Source organism: Rhinolophus hipposideros, assembly GCF_964194185.1.
Source record: "Rhinolophus hipposideros genome assembly, chromosome: 20".
NCBI classification, from domain to species: Eukaryota; Metazoa; Chordata; class Mammalia; order Chiroptera; family Rhinolophidae; genus Rhinolophus; species Rhinolophus hipposideros.
This window is the reverse complement of record NC_138066.1, coordinates 50,751,392-50,775,882: the sequence shown is the minus strand read 5'-3', so window position 1 is coordinate 50,775,882 and position 24,491 is coordinate 50,751,392. Positions and strand designations below refer to the sequence as shown.

The 24,491-nt window shown below is 56.6% G+C and overlaps 1 protein-coding gene across 1 annotated transcript in view; it reads left to right on the top strand.

The window, feature by feature from the left end:
- Window positions 1-24,491, top strand: part of DNAH17 (dynein axonemal heavy chain 17) — a gene marked incomplete at its 5' end in the record, with an annotated part of 105,661 nt that overhangs the window by 65,531 nt on the left and 15,639 nt on the right. The window contains 22 exons of the mRNA XM_081027368.1: window positions 281-428; window positions 801-892; window positions 1,899-2,060; window positions 2,572-2,736; window positions 2,937-3,128; window positions 6,537-6,803; window positions 7,912-8,073; window positions 9,685-9,918; window positions 10,494-10,658; window positions 12,290-12,385; window positions 12,546-12,763; window positions 14,654-14,861; window positions 15,162-15,277; window positions 16,795-16,987; window positions 17,278-17,513; window positions 18,196-18,318; window positions 19,716-19,920; window positions 20,519-20,683; window positions 20,896-21,036; window positions 21,227-21,397; window positions 21,734-21,856; window positions 22,449-22,642. Coding sequence (XP_080883494.1) covers window positions 281-428; window positions 801-892; window positions 1,899-2,060; window positions 2,572-2,736; window positions 2,937-3,128; window positions 6,537-6,803; window positions 7,912-8,073; window positions 9,685-9,918; window positions 10,494-10,658; window positions 12,290-12,385; window positions 12,546-12,763; window positions 14,654-14,861; window positions 15,162-15,277; window positions 16,795-16,987; window positions 17,278-17,513; window positions 18,196-18,318; window positions 19,716-19,920; window positions 20,519-20,683; window positions 20,896-21,036; window positions 21,227-21,397; window positions 21,734-21,856; window positions 22,449-22,642 — 3,776 coding nt within the window. The remainder of the gene's footprint in view (window positions 1-280; window positions 429-800; window positions 893-1,898; window positions 2,061-2,571; window positions 2,737-2,936; window positions 3,129-6,536; window positions 6,804-7,911; window positions 8,074-9,684; window positions 9,919-10,493; window positions 10,659-12,289; window positions 12,386-12,545; window positions 12,764-14,653; window positions 14,862-15,161; window positions 15,278-16,794; window positions 16,988-17,277; window positions 17,514-18,195; window positions 18,319-19,715; window positions 19,921-20,518; window positions 20,684-20,895; window positions 21,037-21,226; window positions 21,398-21,733; window positions 21,857-22,448; window positions 22,643-24,491) is intronic.

The following is a 24,491-nucleotide window of genomic DNA, read 5'->3' as shown; positions in this document are numbered from 1 at the left end:
GATGGAGACCTGGAATAGAACCCCACGCCTGGGCTCAGAGCCACACTTGTTTCCACCAAAATTTTTCTTGAGAGCATGAAGTGAATTTGGCTGTTTCAGATATAACCAACATTCAATGGGATTTTACCACATCCAAGGCACGGGGAGGGAAAGGGCCCATGCTGTCCATGCCCACAAGACATTAGGCGATGAGGACAGAGTCTGCACCCCAAGAAGGCGGCCCGGCCACAAGCTGGCCCCCAAGAGCTGCCTGACGCGGGTGTGTGGTTGTCCCGGGCAGCGGTACTTCTGCGTGTTTGCCGTGAGCTTCCCAGGCCAGGAGGCCCTCACGACCATCTACAGCACAATCCTGAGCCAACACCTGGCCTCCCGCTCGGCCCCCATGCTGGTCCAGAGGATAAGCAGCCAGCTGGTGGCCTCAGCCCTGGGTAAGCCGGCCAGCCTCCTCTCCCCCGTCAGTAACCAACGGCTTTATGGGGCTGATGGCTGCTTCCTATTTTCCCCTGGTAAATATTTTATTTCTGCTTTTCAATCAATATGTTTTAAATGATGCTATGTTCCAACAGGAGATGTTGTGAAATCCAATTGCTTGAGGGGGAGGCAACGGAGGGGAAATTGAGTAACAGAAATGATTTACACGTCACCGGGGCAGCAAACTTCCTCCCACTGCAGCTGTGCAGTTTCCTTACTTACGTTGTCACCAGCCCATAGTCCATTTGCTTTAGAAACGCTAGCGTGAGCAGTGCGCTTCCTGAGGCCATTAAGAGTTCATAAGAATCGATGTCTTTTTCCTGTAACAGCCCTGCATCAGAAAGTCACAGCAACATTTCTTCCCACGGCCATCAAGTTTCATTACGTCTTCAACCTCAGGGACCTCTCCAATATCTTCCAGGTACTGCCTTTTAGCTCTGTGCCACCTATGGCCAGTGCCTGACACATAGGTGCTCTCCTCCTCTGCTGCTCTCAGGGGGGAAAGCAAAGTGACCTGTGGACGGACTGGTGACAGTGATGACGGTGGTGGTGGTGACGGTGCTGATGATAATCGATGGTGACGATGATGGTGGTGGTGACGAAGAGGGTAACAATGTTTCCCCTTATTTATTCACTGTTTAGTCTGAGCCAGGCACTAGGATTGGCCACTTACACCCCCATTTTCTCCTCCAGACAGCATGTATAAATAACATGCTCGTACATGTAAGGGTGTCTGAGGCTCAGGGACATTAAATCATGCCATCTCCTCCCACTTCAAGTGTCAGCTCAAATGTCATGCCCTCAGTGGACCCCCCCACACACACACACTCATCCTACTGCCCCTGTTTGGTCATTCAGAGCACATCACAATGAGCAATCACCTTGTTATCTTTTTGCCTGGTTACATCTCCTACGGGAATGCCAAGTCCATGAAGGCAGAGTCTGCCTTTTGTCACTGTGTTCCCAGAGCCCAGAAGAGGGCCTGGAAAAGAGGAGACCTTCAGCAAGCACCTGTAGAACTTGCCCAGGTCACTTTGTTAGTAAACGGCTGAGCCAGGACTGGACCCAGGCAGGCTGGCTGCAGAGCCCACACTCGTAACCCACTGCTCAGTGGCTGTCGATAGTCTGGTTCCTCGACGACTAGCCTCTCTTGTCCCTTCTCCACCGTCCACCCCACTAGAGGGTGAAGCCTTGACCTTGCCTTGTGAGGAAAATTTCCCCACATCCCTCCGGCCACAGACACACCCTCCAGCCTCTAGGATTTGCACGGACTTGGCAATCGGTGGCTTCCTGGGCCCAGAGTGGACATCGTACGAGCAGCTGAATGGCTCACTTCCCAGGAAGTGACTGCTTTGCGGTGTCACCTGCACACAGCCCTGGGCCTCATGACACAGCTGAAGACACTGACTCTCCTGTGTCTGGGACAGGGGATCTTATTCTCCACGGCAGAGATCCTGAAAACCCCGCTTGACCTTGTCCGCCTCTGGCTACATGAAGCTGAAAGAGTGTATGGCGACAAAATGGTCGAGGAGAAAGACCAAGAAACACTGTTCAGAGTCACCGTCGCTTCCACCAAGAAATTCTTTGATGTAAGTCAAGCCACCAGGCCTCTCTGCTGAGCCCAGAAACTCTCCACGCGGGCAGAATGTCTGGGACCGATGATGACCCCAACCCTCCTGGAAGTGCCCTCGGGTGGGGAAGGGGGGGACCACTGCGTTGGGTCCCACGAGACAACTCTGTCACGCGGGTGTGCGCCTGAGTGGAAGTAATGGGCCCCTCGGTAGATGGGGATATGATCACCTCCGTCCTCCCACGGGGGGTGGCCAAAGTCCCTGCATGGGTCCATGCGCTCTGCTGCTGTGTCCTGGGTTTTCTTAGGGGGTTACTTTCTTTGGACTATTAGTTTATTCCTTATATGATGGGGATCAGACCATCCCACCGGCGCCGTCTGCAGGGCCCCTGACAGCAGTGGCCTGGGCCCCTGGAGACTTGGCCTGGCCTCCTGAAGCACCGTGGCAGGTGCTAGGGCTGCTGGTACTGATGTGTGTGCACCGTGTGTCCCCGGGCAAACCACAGACGTGGCTTACCTCTCGTCTGCAGGATCTTGGTGATGAGCTCTTATTTGCCAAACCCAACATCTTCTGCCACTTTGCTCAAGGGATCGGGGATGCCAAATACCTCCCGGTCACCGACGTGGCTCACCTGAACAAGATCCTAGTGGACGCCCTCGACAGTTACAATGAGGTCAACGCGGCCATGAGCTTGGTGAGTGGGGCTCGAGCTGACAGCATGGGCGAGGGTCCGGGACATGGGCCCCCGTGCCCGTCTCATCGTAAACGCCTGATGGCATTCCGGGGCTGCGTGACTCGCGGCAAATGCTACTGGGGGACACATGGGGCTCCATGCTGTGGAAGGCCAGCCCACACGCACCCAGTGAGATGCTAATGCGAGTCTGGCCCTTGCAGGTGCTGTTTGAGGACGCGGTGTCGCATGTCTGCAGGATCAACCGAATCCTAGAGTCCCCCCGTGGGAACGCCCTGCTAGTGGGCGTGGGTGGCAGCGGCAAGCAGAGCCTCTCACGCCTGGCCGCCTTCATCAGCTCCCTGGAAGTGTTCCAGATCACCCTCAGGAAGGGCTACGGGGTCCCAGACCTCAAGGTGAGATGCAGCTTTTCAAAAAGCCCACCTTGGGGGGTGGGGGGAGCAGGGAAAACTCCTCCCACCCCACCCCCCACCCCGTGTCCAGCCCGGAGGCTCTGAGTGCCACTAGCGGGGTCTGCGTCTTAGACAGTAAAGGCCAGGAGACGTCTTGGCCAGTGATGAAGGTGGTAGGAAGTGTGGGTCTCGACCCAGTAGACTGGACTCTATGAAGTTACCCGCCAGAACAGCCGTGAGGGGATGAGCTTGTTGCCCCGGTCACGTTCTGCCTCTGCCGCCCTCCCAAGTCTGCAGAGTCGATGACGCAGGACCGTTGCTAGGCGTCCAACCACACGCTCGGGACTCTGGTGGCTGCTCTTTGAATTAATGAAACAAACGTTAGCGTAAACTGGTCTCCCATCCCCAAGACATCTGTCGAGGCTTTTTATTGATTCCCTTTTCTGCAAACCTTGGTCGATTGGAGAGCTGCGTGCTAGTCAAACATGATTCGTCCAGAACAAAGCATCGTGGCGCCTCCGACCAGAACTGAAGTTCTCCTGAGCACGTCACACAGGCACCTCTCTCTCTCCCGGGTGTGGGGCTGCGTGGGTCATTATCAAGGCCCTTGGCCCTTGCGTCAAGGGCCTTGGGCTGACATGAGCGTCAAGGGCTGACATGGCGTTTGCACTGGGGCGAGTATGAACACGATGGTGCCTCCAACCAGATAGGAGATGAGGAAGGAGGAGAATGGGGCAGCCAAGACACAAGTGCCGGGAGAAACCAAGAAAATGGCTGCTGCTTCACAGATGAGGGCGTCTGAGGAATTAGGCGACACTGGGAGGAGCTGGCCAACATGAAACTGCGCATGCATGGTGGGACGGCAGGAAAGATGGGAGGCGGAGGTCTCGGGATAGAGGATGGGCCTCAGAGGATGGGAGTGGAGGAGACCATGCAGAGAGAATAAGCCGCCTGGGGCAGGGCAGAACCTCCGGAGTGGGCAGGATGGAGGCCCCGGCACAGACCTGGTCAGCAGGGATGGAGGAAGTGCCTCCGTGGGAAGCTGTGACCGGGAAGGCCAGAGAGGGCTGAGCTTCCAGACGGTGGGGTTGGCCCCAGGTCAAGGCTGCAGAGCTTCTGGGCAGGACAGAACACGGATGAGGAGGGGCCTGTGGTCGTGGCCATAGCAGACTCTCCTGGGCCGTGAGGGGAGAGCAGAGAGCAGGAGCAACAGAAGGGGCAGCAGGAGAAGGTGCAGCAAACGCCGCCATCTCCAGAGAGGATCAGCGGCCAGGACTGAAGGCAGGAGTGAATGCACAGCAGGGCCATTCGTCTCCGCTCCTGGGCCTTTATGGGCCATCGGCCTGTCCAGAGTCAGCCACTCTGACCGGGACCCGGCAGTGACCAGCTTCGCTCTCTCCAAGCAGGAGCCTTGCCTGAGCCAGTCTAACAGGGTTCGAAGTCTGAACTTGGTGGGACTTGGCAGCTTCTCCCTTGGGTCATTCCTGGTGCAGGGGTGAAGAGCCCTCAGCCGTTCTCCTGGACCTGCCAGACCTGCCTTCTCACTGCCACCTGGAAGCAGCCACTCTCCTTCATGCTCCTGAGGGGTGACTGCGGGCCCATGCATACAGTCAGACCCTGAAGTTAGAAGATACAGATCACTCATCCTGGCTGGCCCTGTCAGCCTCCGCCAGCGGCCTGCGCATATACGGCTGCAAAACAAGAAGAGAGGCTCACGCCAAGGCTGTGCGGGTCCAGGGGCACGGCCACGGCTCGAATCCCACCTGTGGCCTCTGCTCGTCGCGCTGGGGACTTCCCTTTGATTGTTTTTCCCTTGTCAAAAATATGGAATTTGAGGGGCCAGCCGGGTGGCTCAGGTGGTTAGAGCTCCATGCTCGTGACCCTGAGGCTGCAGGTTCGATTCCCACATGGGCCAGTGGGCTCTCAACCACCAGGTTGCCAGTTCAATTCCTCGAGTCCCGTAAGGGATGGTGGGCAGTGCCCCCTGCAACAAGATTGAACACGGCACCTTGAGCTGAGCTGCCGCTGAGCTCCCGGATGGCTCCGTTGGTTGGAGCGCGTCCTCTCAACCACAAGGTTCAACTCCCACAAGGGATGGTGGGCTGCGCCCCCTGCAACTAGCAACGGCAACTGGACCTGGAGCTGAGCTGCGCCCTCCACAACTAAGACTGAAAGGACAACTTGACTTGGAGAGAGGTCCCGGAAGTACACACTGTTCCCCGATAAAGTCCTGTTCCCCTTCCCCAATAAAAATTTTTTAAAAATCTTAAAAATATATATATGTGGAATTTGAGGCTTGCTTTTGATTCATTAACATGCCAGTCAACTCCAAATAAGGGACCGTGGCGACGTTTTTCTCTGAACGCAGGGAGGTGGGCTCACTTCCTGAGGGCAGAAGTGAGTCACTCGGGCCGCCTACAGTGGGGACTTTTAAAGCTTTTTAAATGATTTTACAGAGGCCCATAGGTCTAATAGAGAAATTAAACATTACAGATAAGCAAGTCACCAAAACCCTGAAAATTCACAGGAAGGTGACATTGACAGGCATTTTTAATGTATATTCACCATTTACACATGTAAATTGGAGTACTTTTCAAAAATAGCACGCTATTTATACTGCTCTGTAACATGCTTTTCTCTTTTTACCATTCTCTCCAGTTGTTCTTTCAGAAGAGCTGTGCAATGACTTTGTCGAGTTATGTCTAAATCCTACTAGTGACAAAGTTGTGAGGACTAGTCCTTATTCCCAGTGCCCAGTTTCCCAGTCTAAGCCTGTGCTTCACGTATCTGGGGCCTCCCTCAGGGTCTCCATTTAAGGGTTTTCTTCCCCTTTTGTGTGTGTGAAACCCACATAGCACACCATTTACCATTCTAACCCTACAGCTCAGTGTGTTACGTACGTTCACCCTGTCGTGCAGCCATCTCCACCACTATCTCTCCAGACCGTCCTCACCTTCCCAAACTGAAACTGTCCCCGTTACACACTCATTCCCCTTCCCCTCCCCCAGCCCCTGGCACCCACCCTGCTGCTTCCTGTCTCTCTGACTTTGGCTCTGTCGGGACCTCCTATAAGTGGGATTACACAGTAGTTGTCCTTTTGTGTCTGGCTTATTGCACTCCACACAATGTCTCCAAGGTTCATCCATGTGTCAGAACTTCCTTCCGTTTCCGGGCCGAATGACATTCCACGGTGTGGGTTGGCCACTCTTTATCCACACGTCTGTCCACGGACCGGAGGTGCCCCCACTTTGGGCTGTTGTGAATAGTGCTGCTGTGATGGGGTGCTCCCCACCCAGGGCATGCACAGGCCGTAGGCCGCTGCTCTGCAGGTGTCCCTTCCTGGTGGGTGGGGACGCCTCTGAACGAACATCGTCTTGGCCACGACTCTCAGTGTGTCCTCCTCGGGTGCAGATGGACCTGGGCGCTCAGTACATAAAGGCGGCGGTGAAGAACGTCCCCTCCGTGTTCCTGATGACAGACTCCCAGGTGGCTGAGGAGCAGTTTCTGGTGCTGATCAATGACCTGCTGGCCTCAGGGGAGATCCCTGGGCTGTTTGGGGACGACGATGTGGAGAATATCATCTCCTCCATGCGCCCACACGTGAAGTCCCTCGGCATGACTGACACTCGGGAATTGTGCTGGAAATTCTTCATTGAGAAAGTGCGCAGGCAGCTTAAGGTAGGGTCTCCATTTCCACGGGGGACCCCAGGGTCTGCTAGGGTCCGGCTCTTTACTCTGTGTCCAGGTGGGGGCCGTTCCCTCCCAGGGTAAGGAAATCCATTAGGAGAGGACGGTGGGGTGGCCTGATGGCCGTGGGGTGTTAGAGGTGTCTTGTGGCCCCAAAAAGTGTTTTACACACACACACACACTCAGCAAGTGTAAAAAGAAAAGTACACCTTGACCTTCAGCATTCCCGCTTAGGGGAAGGAGGCTGAGCTACTCTGTTACACTTCTCTCCCTCTCATGAGCAGCCCTGTGGTGCTGACCCGGTGAGGGTCCAACCCCACAGCTCCGCTAGGCACCAGCTGGCTCTCATTTTTTCCTGCTTGGTGTAATTTATAAAGCAAGTTTCCTCTTTGTCTCCCCAGTGGTTACAGTCCAATCAGTGGATGTCACTGGGGGACTAGAGTCACTGGGGGTCCCCAGCAGATGCTCCCTAGCCTGACTCCCTTCCCAGTGCCCCGCCTAGCTCTTCAGTGCAACAACCACTTCCAGTGAGCCAGCTGCTACGCCTGGGGAAGAAGGGACTACATGGGGAGGGGCCGGGAGGCTGAGGCCGCAGTGAGCAGGAGGTCCCCAGTCCAGCAGAAGGGACGTGTCCGTAGAACCCTCTGCAGCTGGGGTCCTAGGGAGACCAGCCTGTCTGGGGATCAGCCACCACCCGTGGGGGCCTGAAGGAGGCTCTGTGTGCCTGGGGACCAGACCTGCTCAAAGGATTGAGGCCCTTCCTGTTCTCGGGCCTCATCTGCCCAGCATGGAGGCCCATCCCCCCACGCCAGCCTTCATCCAGCCTTTTTCGTCCCCCTTTGGGGGTCACTTCAGGAGGGCTTGGGGCTGACCCCTGCTCCCTGACGTTACTAGCGAGAGTTATAAAGTCAGTGGAGTGGTCGTCGTTGCGGTGTACTGGTCTGACCATGGACCCGGAAGTGGGAACATGCTCTCCAGACATGCGGAGCTGAGACCACGCAGAGTGCTTTTTCCTGTAAATGAGCTTTCTACACAGTGGCACAATTTGCCCTCGGCCCTGCCGGCCCCCTTGAGCGGTTACTCTGTGTCCTGCATACAGGTGATTCTGTGTTTCTCCCCCGTGGGCTCCGTCCTGCGTGTGCGGGCAAGAAAATTCCCTGCTGTGGTCAACTGCACGGCCATCGACTGGTTCCACGAGTGGCCAGAGGAGGCCCTGGTGTCCGTCAGCGCCCGCTTCCTACAGGAAACTGAGGGGGTTCAGGTGAGACACTGGGCCCGGCTTCCCCTGCCACCCTCTGTGCCAGCGCTCACAGGGCCAGAAGCACCTGCCACACCGTGGGGAGGGATCCCCGACCATCTGCCTCCAGGGCTGCGATTAGGGTGAGGCACGTGCGGCACTCGCCTTGGGCACAACATTTAAGGGCACCAAAAACCTCCGTACTTCAGATCAGTGATGTTTTAATGCAATATTTTTAGAAAACAATATTATTGCTAAAAAATTCCCGTTGAACAAAATTATAAACAAAGGCGTGCCGCTGTTGGTGGTGTCTGGGCCTTGTGTTACTGTGCCAGGGGACGTCGTCTGAATCAACTCGGGGTCCCCGGCCCATGTGGCCACACCCCGCCAGGCCGGTCCAGCAGGGCCGACACCCGTGTGCCAACAGACTGGGCAGCTCGGACCTCACGCAGTCCCCAGCTGGAGCTCGTTGAAGAGCCTGGATTTACTGTGATAAGTGCACGCGGGGCGCACACTTTTTCCGCTTGCCTCTGCTCTCCTTGACCTGCCCTTCTTAGAGGGTGTGACTAGTACACTGGGCGAAAAGAGGAAAAGAGAAGTCTCCTTTTTTTTCTTTTGTGGTATCTTTCTTATATTGAAAGATGGTGCCCAAGTTCACTGTTGAGCTAACTGCCGGCCTAGCAGTGGTCTGTGCGTTCTGACCCGGCCAGGGAAAGGGATGAGCCGCAGCCCCAGGATAAGTCACACTTTGTTTTCATGTCTCATTTATTTCTAACGCATATTCAGTTACGGTAGGATAACATAAACCTGAAATTAAGTTTTCCTCTAGTTTAAGATGGGTCAATTCCCCTGCTCATCATCTTCGGAGCATTCACTTTCAGGATGGACTGCAGTTACGACCGAAGTTCCATCTGTGCCCCGAGTGAAACGTAGTTGTGGGTTTCTAGCCCCTAAGATAGGCTTCCTAGGAGCGGGAAATGCCCCCACCCACCACTGGCACCAGCAAAGGCAGAGGAGTAAATGCTGGAGAAGCGTGCGGTGGTGAATGAACACATTTCCAAATGAACCTGAATTAAAATTAACATTGCTTGGACAGGTCCTGGGGCAAAGCTCCCAGTGCCTGTCTTTGGGCAAGTGGGGCGGGCCCAGGTGGTGGGCAACGTAACCCTGGCATGGATGGAGCACAGAGGAGGCTGGCAAAGGACTTACTAAAACCCCCAGACCCAGCACAGAACACGCACACTAAATGCTTGCCAAATGACCTTAGTTATTCAAACACATCATCAGGCTCTGCGCCTTGCCCAGTTTGCAGGTGTGTGAGTGTGAGTGAGTATGTGTGACCCAGAGAGAAAATAACAATAATGAGCTGTGTCCCCGCACGGAGCTACGCCCTCGGCGGTCCCAGCCGGTGTTGCTGTATGGAGACTCATTTGATGATTGAACCGCTGAGGTTGAAAGAGGGGCTGCAACACATCCAGAGTCCCCAGCGAGGGAGGAAAGCCCCACCTTGCTGGTTCACTGTGGCCAGCAGCCTCCTCTCCCCTGGGCCCCTCCGAGCGGGAGGCCAGGGCCCCCTGCAGGAACAACGCCATGCCCATCAGGGAACGGGACAAATGGCCCATCTTGTCTTCATAGTCGGAGTTCAAGGACTCCATCAGCCTCTTCATGGCCTACGTGCACACAACAGTCAACGAGATGTCCAAGGTGTACTTGGCCACCGAGCGGCGCTTCAACTACACCACGCCCAAAACCTTCCTGGAGCAGATCAAACTCTACCAGAACCTGCTGGCCAAGAAGAAGATGGAGCTGGTTGCCAAAATCGAAAGGCTAGAAAACGGGCTGATGAAACTGCAGAGCACGGCTTCTCAGGTAGGAAGGACAGGGGCGCGGACCCAGGTTCCGAGAGGAAGTAAGATGAACACGGTTACCTGCCCTGGGGAACTTCCACTCTGAAACCAGAGAGAGCATGTAGGTTTGATGTAAAAAATGTGGTCGTAATGCTCACACTACGTTGGGTGCTTTACATAGGCCCGCGTTGAATGGGGCACCCATCAAAATGCATCCATTCCAAAACACACTTCACGCTGTGCCCAGATGGAAAGGCTCCCGCCATGCTTTGTTTCACGCCATATTAAATTTCAAGGTTTCTGCTGGCTTTAAGTCCCCTCCGAGGTGTAGCCGGCTTTTGTTTTTACTGCCCACTATTGGCATCTGAGGGAGCCCGGTAAACAGCCACGGCTTTCCTGCCTGAGGCGTGACCCGCCGAGGGACACGAAGGTGCAGGTGGGGGACGGCACGGTCCTTCTGCCCCCAAGGGGGCCTGAGCCCGAACCCCGTCTGTAGCGGAAACCCCGCTGAACCGGAGCCAGGCCGGCTTGCCCCGGCCACAGGCAATGCTGGACAGTGCTGGGCAGGTCAAGCCAGCCCCTGTGCCTGTTCCTCAGGTGGATGATTTAAAAGCCAAGCTGGCAATTCAGGAGATTGAGCTCAAGCAGAAGAACGAGAATGCGGATAAGTTGATCCATGTGGTGGGTGTGGAAACAGAGAAGGTCAGCAAGGAGAAGGCCATTGCCGATGAGGAAGAGGTCAAGGTGGAAGTCATCAACAAGGTAGGAGACGGGGACGGCTTCAGGAGAGCCACTGACGGGCTGCTCGGCTGGGCCTCCCCCCAGGGCACCCAAACCAGCAGGACTCTCTGAGGGCCAGGTCTCCCAAGCACAAGGCCCCAGGGTCAGAAGGGGGCTATCCTTTAGAGAAATGCACCCCGGAAGCCACATGCCTCAGAGTCTGATCCCTGGCTGTGGTGGCAGCATCTCCGGGAGCTGGTAAGAAATGCAGGTTTTCAGGCCCAGGAACCGCTGTGCAGGCACTGACAAGGTGCGGGCCATCCCTGAGCACGTTGAGGTTTGGGGACACTGCACTGGGGCCCTGGGCCTCAGAGAGGCCTCCAGCACCGAGCGCCTCCAGAGGTTCCCATGTCAATGGCAGGGTAGGGTCCTCCCTGAAGGGCCTTGTCCCTGTTGGTTTGATTTTTCATCACCCCTCCCTGCATGCTTTTGTGGCATCAGCCACACGACTGCATGAGTGTTTAAATGAAGAGTGTCCCAGAAATTGTCGGCCATCTCCTGAGATGGAGAACAAGGACGGCAGGACGGCCTGACGGCCTCCTTCCAAGGCCGACAGGAGCAGGGCCGGAGCTGGAGTCAGGGGAGGGGCCCAATGGGGTATTCTGGAGATCCACTCCACTTCTCACTGTGACCTGCACGACCTCAGCCTTCTCAGGCAGGTGAGGAAACTGAGGCTCGGCGTGGTTGGCAGTGTGCCCAGGACTCAAAACCAGCCCGTGACGTAGTCCAGCTCCCAGCCAGACTCTGAATAAGCCAGGACCTGCACCCTGAGCTCTGTGACCTCTGCCCAACGTCTGGGCGTGCGCCCCTCTCTAACGCCTGCATCTAGAAACGGCCCCCAGAGTGCTCCGTGGGTGAAGGCTGTAGCCGGCCCGTCGGTGCCTTCCATACCCCGTTCCCTCAGTCGTTCACTCATTGTCCCTAAAGCAGGTGCAGAATAGGAGTCGCCAGGAAGTCACTTGTCCTGGCTGGGACAGGACTTGGAGAGACCCTCTCCTACTGTCCCTCCTCAGTGCCCTGTAAAGTGCCAGCCATTATGGCCTCTTCCTTTGCTCTCTGTTATCACTCAGATGCTCTTATTGATAGTCATCAAGCTTTCATTGGTCTCTCTGCTTGGCACCCAAAGGCCCAGAAGGGCTCTTCCTGACCCAAAGCGTGAATGAACGCACACAAGCCTGAATGAACGCAGGGATGAATGAATGGGCACATAGATGAATGATAAATGAATGAGTGCACAAATGAATGAACATGTGCATGAATGAATGAGTGCGTGCGTGACTGAAGATGCTCTCACTTTCTTGAGCGGAAGGATGAGCTGTGCCTCTGAAACATTCCAAGAGTCAACAAAGCCTCGCAGCCAGGGCTCGTCTGCGTGGCCCCAAGTTCCCCTCCTGCCTGGAAGCTGGAGCCGGTGGAAGGAGCAGTTCACATTCATGAGCCCCCAGTCTGCCACTGCGGGCTCACTGAGACCTGAGGGCTGAGGGGCCAGGGACAAAGGAGGCAGGCTCCAGGCGGAGACTGGTGACCCAGTGAGCGTGAAGCGGGGCCCAGGGCTCCCCTACAGCCCCAGATGGACCAGCCGCATTGATCTTTCCTCTCTGGTTTCCTTCCAGAATGTCACTGAGAAGCAAAAGGCTTGTGAGACAGATCTGGCCAAGGCAGAGCCTGCCCTGATGGCTGCACAGGAAGCTCTTGACACTCTGAACAAGGTAAGGGAAGAAAAAGAAAGAAATGGGGACCCAGCCCGAGTGCAGAGGAAACCCCGCGGCCGTCAGTTCAAGCGGTGGCACGCTCACGGCAGCTTCCCTGGGGTCGTCACTGGGGGCCTCCAGGCCCCCCTTTCAGGTCTGTCCTGCTTGTCGTTTGCAGAACAACCTCACAGAGCTGAAGTCTTTCGGGTCCCCACCGGACGCCGTGGTCAATGTCACGGCCGCCGTGATGATTCTGACTGCGCCTGGGGGCAAGATCCCCAAGGACAAGAGCTGGAAGGCTGCGAAAATCATGATGGGCAAAGTGGACACCTTCCTGGACTCTTTGAAAAAGTTTGACAAGGAGCACATCCCCGAGACTTGCCTGAAAGCCTTTAAGTGAGTCGGGGCGCGGCCACGCCGCGTGCGCCGCCGTTTGGGTCTTGGTCCTGTTGGGGCCCGTAGAGTCCAGGTGCTGAGTGGCCCTGGAATCTTCTCCCGCCAGCCCCAAGGGAAGCCTCTGCTTGCTGGGGGTGGGGCAGGGTCTTGGGTTTGAGGAGCAAGGTGGAGCCCCCCCAGACAGCCAGTGGCAGCCTGGGCCAATCCAGCTGCACCTGGAAATGCACTTCGTCTGGAGGGACACACTCAACCGGGTTGGCTGTGTCACCGTGGGGGCAGAGGGAACTGGCAGAGGGGACGGACTTCCAGGTTTTACCCATAAATTGCAACACACTAGCGTTCATGAGCCACTCCCCTTGTAAGCACTCCAGACCCACCATTTACGTCTCATGTGGCACCTGCCTGGACATCCCCTGCCAACCCAAGTTCAGAGTCCACCCGACCCTGACTGAGAAAGAGTCACACCCCCATGACCCCACGATCCCAGGTGAGACCCCCAACAGCTTCAGGCTCCCATTTGTTGAGGAAGAGAGCTGGACAATTGAAAAATATTGGATAAATAGTTTAAAAGAGAAGAAAAAAGACAAGAAAACCTTTACCGGCTTACCACCAGGGAGCAGCCACTATCAACATTTGGGATATTTCCATCTTTTTTCTAGAGTTGAAATAATACTGTATCTATGCAGTTATTTATTCTGCTTTCATTTTTTACTCAACACTGTTGGGGGGAAATACTGTCCCATGTGTTATTAAAATACTTCATCAGCTTCATTTTTAGCTGTTGTATAATCTTGCCACAGCTGAATCGCAATTCATTTCACTGCTCCTGCACTGTAAAGGAGTTAGGCTGTCTCCATTTTTGCCATCATACAAAAATGCCACGATGAATGTCTTTTCCTCGTCACCCAGCAAACTTCTGTGCGGCTACCACCCCACACTGTCTGGTGTGGGTGTGAAAGACAAACCCACCTTCACATTAGCCTCAACAAGCGTGAAATACACCAGAGGGAGGAGATGGCAGGCCGCGTTCCCAGCCGACATTCAAATCACCAGTCAATCATATTTTGAATTATCCATTCAGAATTCTTTCCACTGATAGTTCCGTTTGTTATGCTTAAGGACGTTGGTGGTATTTAAAAAAACACTAGTTTCTAGAGTCTAAACTGCACCTCCGGGCATTTTTCCTAGTCTCTCTCATAAGGTAACTCCTGCATCGTAGTGTCTTTTCAGTCTCAGCCTGAGAGCCAGAGCCTCCCTGAGGATCCTGGGAACCCGGGCACCTCGCTAGGGAAGCAGAAGTCTCCCGGGGTTGGGGGGAGCTCTGGGACCGCCTGGTTCTCTGTGAATCCCAGAGCTGCCCCTTCCGAGCTGTGTCACCTAGGGAGAGATGCTCAGCCTCTCTGGGCCTTTTTCCCCAGAGTAAGATGAGGTGATGGCACCCACAAGGCAGGGGCCGGCTCCAGGAGCTAACCTTTGGGAAGCTGACATGTGGCACCTGGTGCTTCCACTTCCCTTCCCGTCGGGGTTGCTTTGGGCACGTTGCTGACCCCTGTGAACCCTAGCTTTGTCACCCATGAGTGGAGTCCTTGACGAATGACAATGAGACCAGCTATAGAAAGCACCAGGAACAGAGAGGATCAAAGCGCTGGCCTCCTTTTTTCATCCGGGACGTACACCTCAACTCACTGCTGTCCCTGCCCCCACAGCCCTCTCCTCCAGAGGCCAGAATTCTGTTTCATGTTTTTCCTCCTTCTTTCTGAAATCAGATTTAAAAATTTTTAAAAAAAGGAAAGAAAAGTCAACAACGCTCCTGCTCCCCATGTGATGAGGTGGTAGGAGACCTGCGTCCAGTCCCGTGGGGCCCACGCCAGTGCCCTGTCCCTTCCCCAGGCCCTACCAAGGCAACCCGACCTTCGACCCCGAGTTCATCCGCTCCAAGTCCACGGCCGCCGCGGGCCTGTGCTCCTGGTGCATCAACATTGTCCGCTTCTACGAGGTCTACTGCGACGTGGCCCCCAAGAGGCAGGCCCTGGAGGAGGCTAATGCAGAGCTGGCAGAGGCGCAGGAGAAGCTCTCCCGGATCAAGAACAAGGTTGCCGTAAGTGCTCGCTCACTGGCGGCCCCGGCCAACGCTAAAGCCGCTTGCCCCCGGCTGCCGGTCAATACCTCTGCTTAAAAGCGGTTGGCACGCCCGCTGCCGTGAATTATTCAGCAACTGGAGGGAGAGTGTACGTCACGCGGGGACCGTCACTCCGGGAGGCCACTTTGCGCCCGCGGCCCTCGTGCTCTGGAGCCCCTGGCCCTTATGGGAAGCCCTGTTCCTTGCCCAGCGTCACAGGACGTGGCTGGGAAAGCCCGCGTAGCTCCGTTCCAGGTTCTTTCCACCTTGTTTCTCCAGGAACTCAATGCCAACCTGAGCAACCTAACATCCGCGTTCGAAAAGGCAACAGCTGAGAAAATCAAGTGCCAACAGGAGGCTGACGCCACCAACAGGGTGATCTCGCTGGCCAACAGGTAGCTCACGCCACTGCCCGGGCACCCCCCAGCCTGCACTCCCCCGAAAGGGATGAGCCCACAGAACGGCCTCTGCAGGAGGAGGAACAGGCCCCGTGTGGGGGCAGTGCCCAGCCTTTCACTTTCTGAGCACAAAGTCACAGGATGAGTAAACATCATGTCTGATTAGGAGCCGAGCCCCACCGCCCGGAGCCGGCCACACCCCCATGGTGGGCCTCGTACATCCAGCGACCTTCAGGAAACACGACCTCCCGCGGTGCCGAATCCCAAATGACCCCGACCTGCCGGGGACACTGTGTCCACAGAGGCCCGCGCGGGCAGAGTTCCGCTGTGACCCACTGCCACCCATCCCATGGTGCTGGGGCAGGCTCCCAGGGTCACCTCACTCACGGTTTAGTGTACATAACGCTAGGGGACCCCAGAGCAGCGCTGGCCCGTGGGCACAGGACATGAGCCACATATGTCGTTTGCACGGTTCTAGCTGCCACCTTAACACAGTACAAAGAAACAGACAAAATTGATTTCGATAATATATTTTATCTAACCCCAAATCTGACATTTCAACCTCTGATGACGTAAGAATGAACCTGAGAGACGTTCCACACTTGTTTTCACTCTGAGCCCTTGTGTGTGTCCACGGCACGCCTCCCTTCAGACCAGCCAGTGGCCGGAGGCCGCCCTACTGGACACGTGGCTTTACAGCTTGCCTTTTCATGTTCTCAAAAGTGAGTACGAGGAGCCCTGCCGATGGAGTCCAGAGCGGTGGGGTCCAGTCTAGGGCACAGCTTCCGGGGATTTCTCATCCCCTGGGGGCTGGCGACCACTAGGTGGTCATTGTCAGCATGACGTGGGGGCCCCGGGAGACCCCCAGGCTGCTTGAGACTGGCGCCCAGATGAGTGTGGACATCACCCTTGCTGTGGGTTTGAGGCACTTGACCACACCTGCCCAGAAAATCAAAGCTGTCTTTTGATCGCTGAGAAGTAAGGCTGCTTGGATACCACCAAAGACAGACCACAGTGGGGCTAATCAGGGAACCTGTACTTGGAACAAATTTACGTCGACACTCGCCTCATGCCGCTGAGGGTTGGGGACCCGTGCTGGAGCCAATGACCTGAGAAGCACAAGGGACACCCTGGAGTCCCCGCTCCACGTGCTGTCCTGTGGCCAGCACCCCGACCTCCCACTAGCAGAAGCCTGGGCGCAGTGGTGTCTGGCAGCTGCCCGGACGTGCGGTGACATGGCAGGCAGTGTCAGTGCAGCCATGGCCTCAGCAGGTGGCCAGGGGATAGCGAGAGCAGTTTCCCAGAAAGCGTTAGTCTTGCTTCCTTTCAGCACTTTTCCCCCAAAAGCAGGTCCACTGTTGAACTTCTGAGTGAAGCAAGGCCTCGGAAGCTGAGGTCTCGCGGGAATTAACGGTGGCCACAGCTCCCTGGCTAGTCTAGGCCGAGCCGCGCACCCCCGCGATGCTGGCTCTCTCTTCTGATCCCCGCTGACTCTGCCCGTGTTCCCGTGTTAGGCTCGTGGGAGGACTGGCATCGGAAAACGTCCGCTGGGCTGAATCGGTGGAGAGCTACAAGAGCCAGGGGGTCACCTTGTACGGGGACGTCCTGCTGATTTCCGCCTTCGTCTCCTACGTGGGCTATTTCACCAAGAAATACCGAAACGAGCTGATGGAGAAGTTTTGGATCCCTTATATAAAACAATTGAAGGTAAGAGGTGTATCCCTTAGGAAAAGCCAGGTGTATCACAGGCCAGGCCCCGCCACATCTCACCTTCGCTGCTGAGCCGGATGCTGCAGCCATCCAGGGTCTGGACTGTGGCCCAGCGTGGCCGGCGCTGACATCCCGCTGGCTGCTCAGGGCCGCGGGAATGGCTGTCTTCCCACAGGTGGCCCAGCCCTCCCACCATCTACTACAGATCCACCTGTTATTTGGGGGGACGTTTCCCATAAAGCAGTAAGGCCACGTCACCCTTCTAAGAAAGAGCGCTTCCTCGGCAGGTCCCCATCCCCATCACGGAAGGTCTGGACCCCTTGAGGCTGCTGACTGATGACGCCGATGTGGCCACTTGGAACAACCAGGGACTCCCCAGTGACCGCATGTCCACTGAGAACGCCACCATCCTGTGCCACACCGAACGCTGGCCCCTCATCGTGGATGCCCAGCTGCAAGGAATCAAGTGGATCAAAAACAAATACAAGGATGGTCTGAAAGCCATCCGCCTGGGGCAGAAGAGGTGCCGGATGGTGACCACACGGCGGGACGTGGGGGGCTCCAAAGGCAGCCGCTGGCTGTGCCGGGAAGCGCCCCTTAGGCGGGACATACTTGTTAAATGATGGGCGGATCTTTAAGTACAAATGCTGGCCCACACGTGGCTTTACTTTTTAATACCTGGCCTGGGGAACAGCGCCAAGAGTACAGAATTAAACTCGGTGCTCTTTTCCTCCCTGCCTCATTACCTGCGGTCCTGACCGAGACTCCCGGCCTGGGTTGAAGTCCGGCCTGGCCGTTCGCTGACCAAGAGGCTGCAGGCTGGTCATTTTCTCATCTCTCGTCCCTTGTGTGGTTTATTTCCTCATGACAGATGAGGAAAACGGCCGTAACAAAGGCCGTCCTGCCTGCCATCCCTGGGGTCCCGGGGAGCTCGGGTGAGATGCAGGTGTGGAAACGTGTGCCGCCATACGCGTTTGCAGCCACATGCAGCTCCATTTTCACCTCCACTCCCGTGATCCCAGAGGGGTGATCACACAGTGGCCCCTAGCTCCCCTCGGGGAGGGACATGTTTCAGAGGGGCATGAGCTGCTGGCCCCTTGGCCACCTCATGGCACCTTCTCACTCCGAGGGCTGCCTCCGGGGGCACACAACTGTGCCGTCACCAGGTTTCCAGTCATTCAGTGTCGCCCATGCTGTGCCCCCAGCTACCTGGACAGCATCGAGCAGGCCATCTCAGAAGGGGACACCTTGCTTATCGAGAACATTGGCGAAACCGTGGACCCCGTTCTGGACCCTCTCCTGGGCAGGAACACGATTAAAAAGGGAAAGTGAGTTGCCGTGTCCATCTCCGCCATCTAACCCATGTGAAGTCCTCGGGGGAGAGGTTTGGCCACGAGCGGGAAGAGAGTGCCAGGAACTCCCTTTGCTTTCCTGGTGGGCAGGAGGGGCTTCAACAAAATGCTGCCAGGCATGAAGGAGCTCCCAGCTCCCAGCAGGGAGGCTGGATGTCCTGGGGCCACATCCCCTCCAAATCACTACACCATCTTCTTAGCGATGACCTCCAGGTGGTAATCCTTATGATCACGTTTTTCTTTCTCTTTTTATGCATTTTGCAAATCTTGAGCCTACACTGCTTTCTCATTAATTCAGGTGAGATTCATATAACATACAAGTAACTATTTTAAAGTGAACAGGTCAGTGGCATTTGGCTCATTCACAACGTTGTCAACCAGCACCTCTCTAGTTCCAGAACTTTCTCATTGCCCCAGAAGGGAAGCCCGTAGTAGGGAGCAGTCAGTGCCCTCTGCACTTGCCTCTGGCTCCTGGCAACCTCCAGTCTGCTCTCTGTGTCTGTGGATTTGCTAGACGCTCCAAGTCAATGGGCTCTTACGATACGTGACCTTTTGTGTCCTGGCTTCTTTCACGCAGTGTCATGTTTGCATGGTTCCTCCGTGTCTAGCGGGTGTCTGTGCCTCAGTCACGGTTGTGGCTGAGTCATATTCCATTGTGTGGAGACAGTTCTTTCTTCACTCATTGGTTGATGCATTGAGCTTACACTTTACCTTTCGAATACAAACTATTAAATCAACATACAAAGTGTAAAGTCAGAGTTGATGCAAGCCACCTTTAAATGCAGGGGTGCGTGCAGAAGCCCAGAGCAAAGGTGGCAGTAAATATGCTGAGGTCTAGACTCTGAGAAGGGCCTGGCAGGGGGGTGACGCCCATAGAGTGGTTAGACAGAGGCCCCAAAGGGTGAACTTGACCAGAAAAACGGTAAAGCAGAGCGGAGTCAGAGAGGAGCAGCCCCTCCGTGGGTCTGCAGACCTGGCTCGAGGCCCGGGGAGCTTTGGGAACGTGCAGCTGTTCTGAATTGGGAAGCAGGTGTCTTTCTGACAGCAACGGCTTCAGGGCAGAGCCCAGACCAAGTATTTCTGTTGGGGACCCCGTGAGGATAACTTGCAGCCCAAGCTGAGTAAAACACTGCTGTAGACATGAGAGCAAACCAGCCCGAGACTGAGCAGGAGAACCTTGCAGAAGGGTTCACCGGCCAGAGACGGGGACTAAGCAAGGAAAGTCGCAGTCCCTTCCTGGTGAGCAGGGCAGGGTTCAAGGCGGCCGCTCAGACTGGGCCGGCCACCAAGCTGCTGTGGAAGGTGGCCTGTGTTTGTGGTGCTGTCACTGGTGGCCGGGAGCCACTCTCACCCCTCCCCCTACCACCCGCCAGGTTCATTAAGATTGGGGACAAGGAGGTGGAGTACCACCCCACATTCCGCCTCATCCTGCACACCAAGCAATTCAACCCCCACTACAAGCCCGAGATGCAGGCCCAGTGCACCCTCATCAACTTCCTGGTCACCCGGGACGGCCTCGAGGACCAGCTCCTGGCCGCTGTGGTGGCCAAAGAGCGCCCGGATCTAGAGCAGCTGAAGGTAAGGGGCCTGTTGGTGGCCGCAGCGGGGGCAGGGCCGGCCAGCTCAGGGTCAGAGTGGGGGAAGGGCAGCGTGAGGTGCCTGGCCCTCAGCTCCCGTCAGAAGGCACCTCAGCTTATCACACTGCGTTGTATTTTGCACAACACAACGAGTCACTCTTCTTCCCCAGTCGCCCCCCAAATGTAATTCTAAATCAAAGGACGGCTCCAGTGAAATACCAGGCGTCCCAGCGGTGCCCAGACAGTCCTAAAGCACCAAACTGCTGTCCCACAAGCATGGTCTTTGCTGCTGGCCCGTGTGCCTGTCACACCTTTGTACTGTCTTAGCCACACCATGGGCCAGAGGTGTCCCAGGCCCCATGCTTCCCCCATGGTCCCCGAGGCCTTGCCACGTGGTGGTTAATGACAGGCAGCCGCACAGGCTGGGGCATGGCCACTGCCCGGCTGGGTCCCCCGGTCCTGCTGGCTTTCTCTCAGGCTCATAGCATTTCTCCTGTTGGGGTCTGGCCCCAGCTAAGCTGGAGAGAGGTCTCGAGCACCAGGGGTGCAGGAGGGCCGCGCGTGGCTGGCTTCCCTTCCCATGTCTGCCCTTCCTGCAGGCGAACCTCACCAAGTCCCAGAACGAGTTTAAGATTGTTCTGAAAGAGCTGGAAGACTCCCTGCTGGCCCGGCTGTCGGCCGCATCCGGGAACTTTCTGGGAGACACCACCCTAGTGGAGAACCTGGAGACCACCAAACACACAGCCAATGAAATTGAGGAGAAGGTAAGCTGTCCCGGGGGCCCCACCAGAGCACACGGGGTTGGCAGCTGGGCTGACAAGGGGCACGGGTGGCCCCAGTGCCCAGGTCACCTGCCGAAAGCCCCCCAGGACTGCTTCCAAGAGCGCCAAGGGCTTGGGACAGGTGGGTGGGGCCCACCTGCTCACCTGCGTTGTCCAAAAGGGCTCTCACTCAAGCCCCTTTTGTTTGTTTTGAGGTGCAAGAGGCAAAAATCACAGAGGTTAAAATCAATGAGGCAAGAGAGAACTACCGGCCAGCTGCGGAGAGGGCGTCCCTGCTGTATTTCATCCTGAACGACCTCAATAAGATTAACCCCATCTACCAGTTCTCCCTCAAGGTGCGGCTGCGCCTGGGCTGCCGTTGGGGCAGTGGGGCGGTGCCGGGCCACCCTCGGAGGGCAGACGGGGAAGTAGGGGGTGCTGGGGCACCCTCCCAGGGGGAGGGGGTTCCGAGCCCACTGCCGCAGCGTGGAGTGGCCTCAGAGCCCAGACCTGCAAGCATCCGTGCGCTCCGTGGCCCTTTTCCAGGCCTTCAACGTGGTCTTCGAGAAAGCCATCCAGAAGACGGCCCCCGCCGAGGAGGTCAAACAGCGAGTGATAAACCTGACAGACGAGATCACCTATTCCATCTACATATACACGGCCCGCGGGCTCTTCGAGCGGGACAAGCTCATTTTCCTGGCACAAGTGACGTTTCAGGTAGGGCCTGGCCTCACTGCTCAAAGAGGGGTCCGTGGGCCAGCAGCGTCGGGGCCCCCGGGGGCTTGTCCGGATGGGAGTGATTGCTGATGACATGGGCTTCCCTTTGGGGATGAAAAATTTCTAGCTCTAGATAGTGGTGACGATTGTACAACACTGTGAATATTCGCACTAAACGCCACTGGATTTTATGCTTAAAAGGGCTAAAATGGTCAATTTTATGTTCTGTGTATTTTACCACAATATGAAGACAAACAAGGTGATGACCAAGTTTTGCCCCAACCCAAAGGGACGAGGGAGGTGACGGGGCACTAAGCAGCCCCCCTGTCCCCTCAGGTCTTGTCCATGAAGAAGGAGCTGAATCCCAGCGAGCTGGACTTCCTCTTGCGGTTCCCTTTCAAGGCCGGGCTCGTGTCGCCCGTGGACTTCCTACAGCCTCAGGGGTGGGGCGGCATCAAGGTGGGTGCTCAGCCGTGAGCACTGTCCCCTCTCCCTGCTGCTCCCACTGGGGAGGTTCACAAGGCACCACCCACTGGCCGTGACATGGAGTAAAGGCGGGAAGCCCCAGAGGTAGGGCTGTGAGCAGCGCTGCCTGCCCGCTCCTGGGAGCTCTGCATTCCTAACCGAATACAACAATGCTCCTGGGGCCTCGTGTCCTTCCCTGCACGTGGCCAGCTGAGCCGAGCAGGGCCCAGGGCGTGTCCAGGGGTCGCCCCTCCACCGCTCCCCCACCTCCAGTTTCCAGGCAAGTGCAATGTCACGGGAATTCCTCAGATTTCTGGGCGCACACACTCAGGGGCCCTCAGTGTCTCGGCTCGCAACCATCTGAGGAAGGTAGTCCCCTGAGGTGAGGCTGGCCCCTGTTCCAGAACCCTCAGGAAAAGCGGCCGAGTCAGTCCCTGGATTAGAGGCCCCCTCCCAGGTTCCTTCCGCTCTCTCTGGTTTGCCCAGAGGCTCATTCTTTCCCCAGAGCCCTGGGCTCCTCCTCAGGAAGAGCTGGGAGGGAAGGTGCGGGGCCAGAGGGTGAGCTGGAGGGGTCAACTGCCCCCAGGCTCTCTCGGAGATGGATGAGTTCAAAAACCTGGATAGCGACATTGAAGGATCCGCCAAGCGGTGGAAAAAGTTTGTGGAGTCAGAAGCCCCAGAAAAGGAAATCTTCCCGAAGGAGTGGAAGAACAAGACGGCCCTACAGAAGCTGTGTATGGTGAGGTGCATGAGGCCGGACCGCATGACCTACGCCATCAAGTGAGTGGCCGCGCTGGGGCCGGGCAGGCGTGCTCTGGGGGACTCTGGTCCACTTCAGCCCTCTGCTCTACTGCCCGTTGCCCAGAGGGGACAGTGGTCCCAGATAGGAGTTGGCCCGTGGTTCCTTGGGGACAGAGGCAGCAGCCGGGGTACCCCGTCCGTCTGCCGAGAGCACTTCTGAGTTCTCCCGAGCTCTCGGGGTCTCAGAAGGTGGTCAGCGGGACGCCTGGCCTCTCCTAACCCAAGCGAGGAGGGTGCCCAGGGACGTGACGGGAAAACAGACCCTGCACACGAGCCCCCTGAGATTAAAGAAAAGAAGTGTGGGAACTGCTGACGTCTGTGGCCACAGAACGTCCTTTAGGGTGTTGTGGGGGGAGAGCAATGGCAAAGCCATCAGCACCCGTGGACTCACAGCCCACAATGGCCACATCGAAGTACGTCTTTCCTTTCTGACACGTGGCTCATTTTCAGAAAACTGTTCTGATTTCTTGAGCAATTTCACTGGACCTGAAGCCCCTCCGCAATCAGGAAAGTCATTGTCACGTCCTTTCAGCTCCCCATTCCTGTGACTCCCCCGTTGGGCCTGTCATTTCAGAGGGGCTGCCCTGAGTCCCCAGGGCAGACATTTGTAACTTCCCATCCCTCCTCTCCGGAGGAGAGACTGTGGCTCCTCCTGACACACCTCCCACCAACCGAGGGGGACAGAACTGTCACAAGAAGGAGGAGGGGGTGACAATGACATAAGTCCAGGGCCCATTCTCCCGGGGGATGTGGGTCATTTGTGGCACCCTTTGCTTTTCATCTGTCCTACTAGCCTGCAAACAGCCAGGTTTCCCAGAAGATGCCCATGTCCCTAACAGAATGCCCCTCTGGCGAAGCAGAGGCCTGGCTCACACCCAGTGGTAATTCACAGATGTTTCTGTTTGGCTTGGTTTCCCTTGGACCAAGGGGAAAAGGAACAGAAGAGGTTGCGGAGGAGGGGGTGGGACAAAACAAGAAATGCAGGAGCATCACCATCAGGCTGGGCCAGGGAGAAGTCAGGCCCGCGTGCTGGATTCAGCGCTAGAAGAAGGGGGGACACAGTTTGGGAAAATCCAAGGCCAAGGGCACCGGACCCCACAGCAGGAACATCACCTGCCTGGGGAGGGGAGTGCGTTCAGGGGACCAGGAATTTTAAGTCAGGTTTCAGAACCACCTGGTTAATACACTTGAAAGCACGTCGGTGACCTGAAGGAGGAAGTGAGTGCCGGCTGCTTGAGCCCCGGTGCCCTCAGCAGGGGTGGGGTGACCCCAACGCCAGGTGCAACCCCACCAAGCTGTGCCCTCTCTGTCATGCTGAGGAAAGCTGGTGCGCCTCCCTTATCGTGTAAGGGGAGTGTAGCCTCAAAGCGAGAAAATCCAAATCGGCCGCCAGTGGTAATGGCCATCAGGCAGCACTGAACTCTCAGCCTCCAACAGCCCCGGAGGCAGGTACTGTCACCGCGACAGCGTCGCACGCCCGGGGAGGGGGAGTAACTCCCACAAGGTGGGGTGGGAGCTGGCAAGCGGGCTCAAACAAGCCGCAGTTTGATCACTGCCCCCTTGGTGTGGTGTCCACACTGCCATGGCGCTGATTGCAGGCTGCCAGGCGTTCCTGCGGGCCGCTGGGAGGTGGCTCCAGCGCTCCTGTATGAGGACATAGAGCCGGGAGTGGGGGGGCCCACTGGATCCAGGCGCACGCCATTCTGCATCATTAATTCATCCGCGCAGCGTGACCAGGGGGCCTGGTGATTAGGAGCACTGATGTAGTGACATCTTGCCCAGGGCCGGGCAGGAGTTGGGACACTCTGGAAGTCCTTCCCGACAAGGA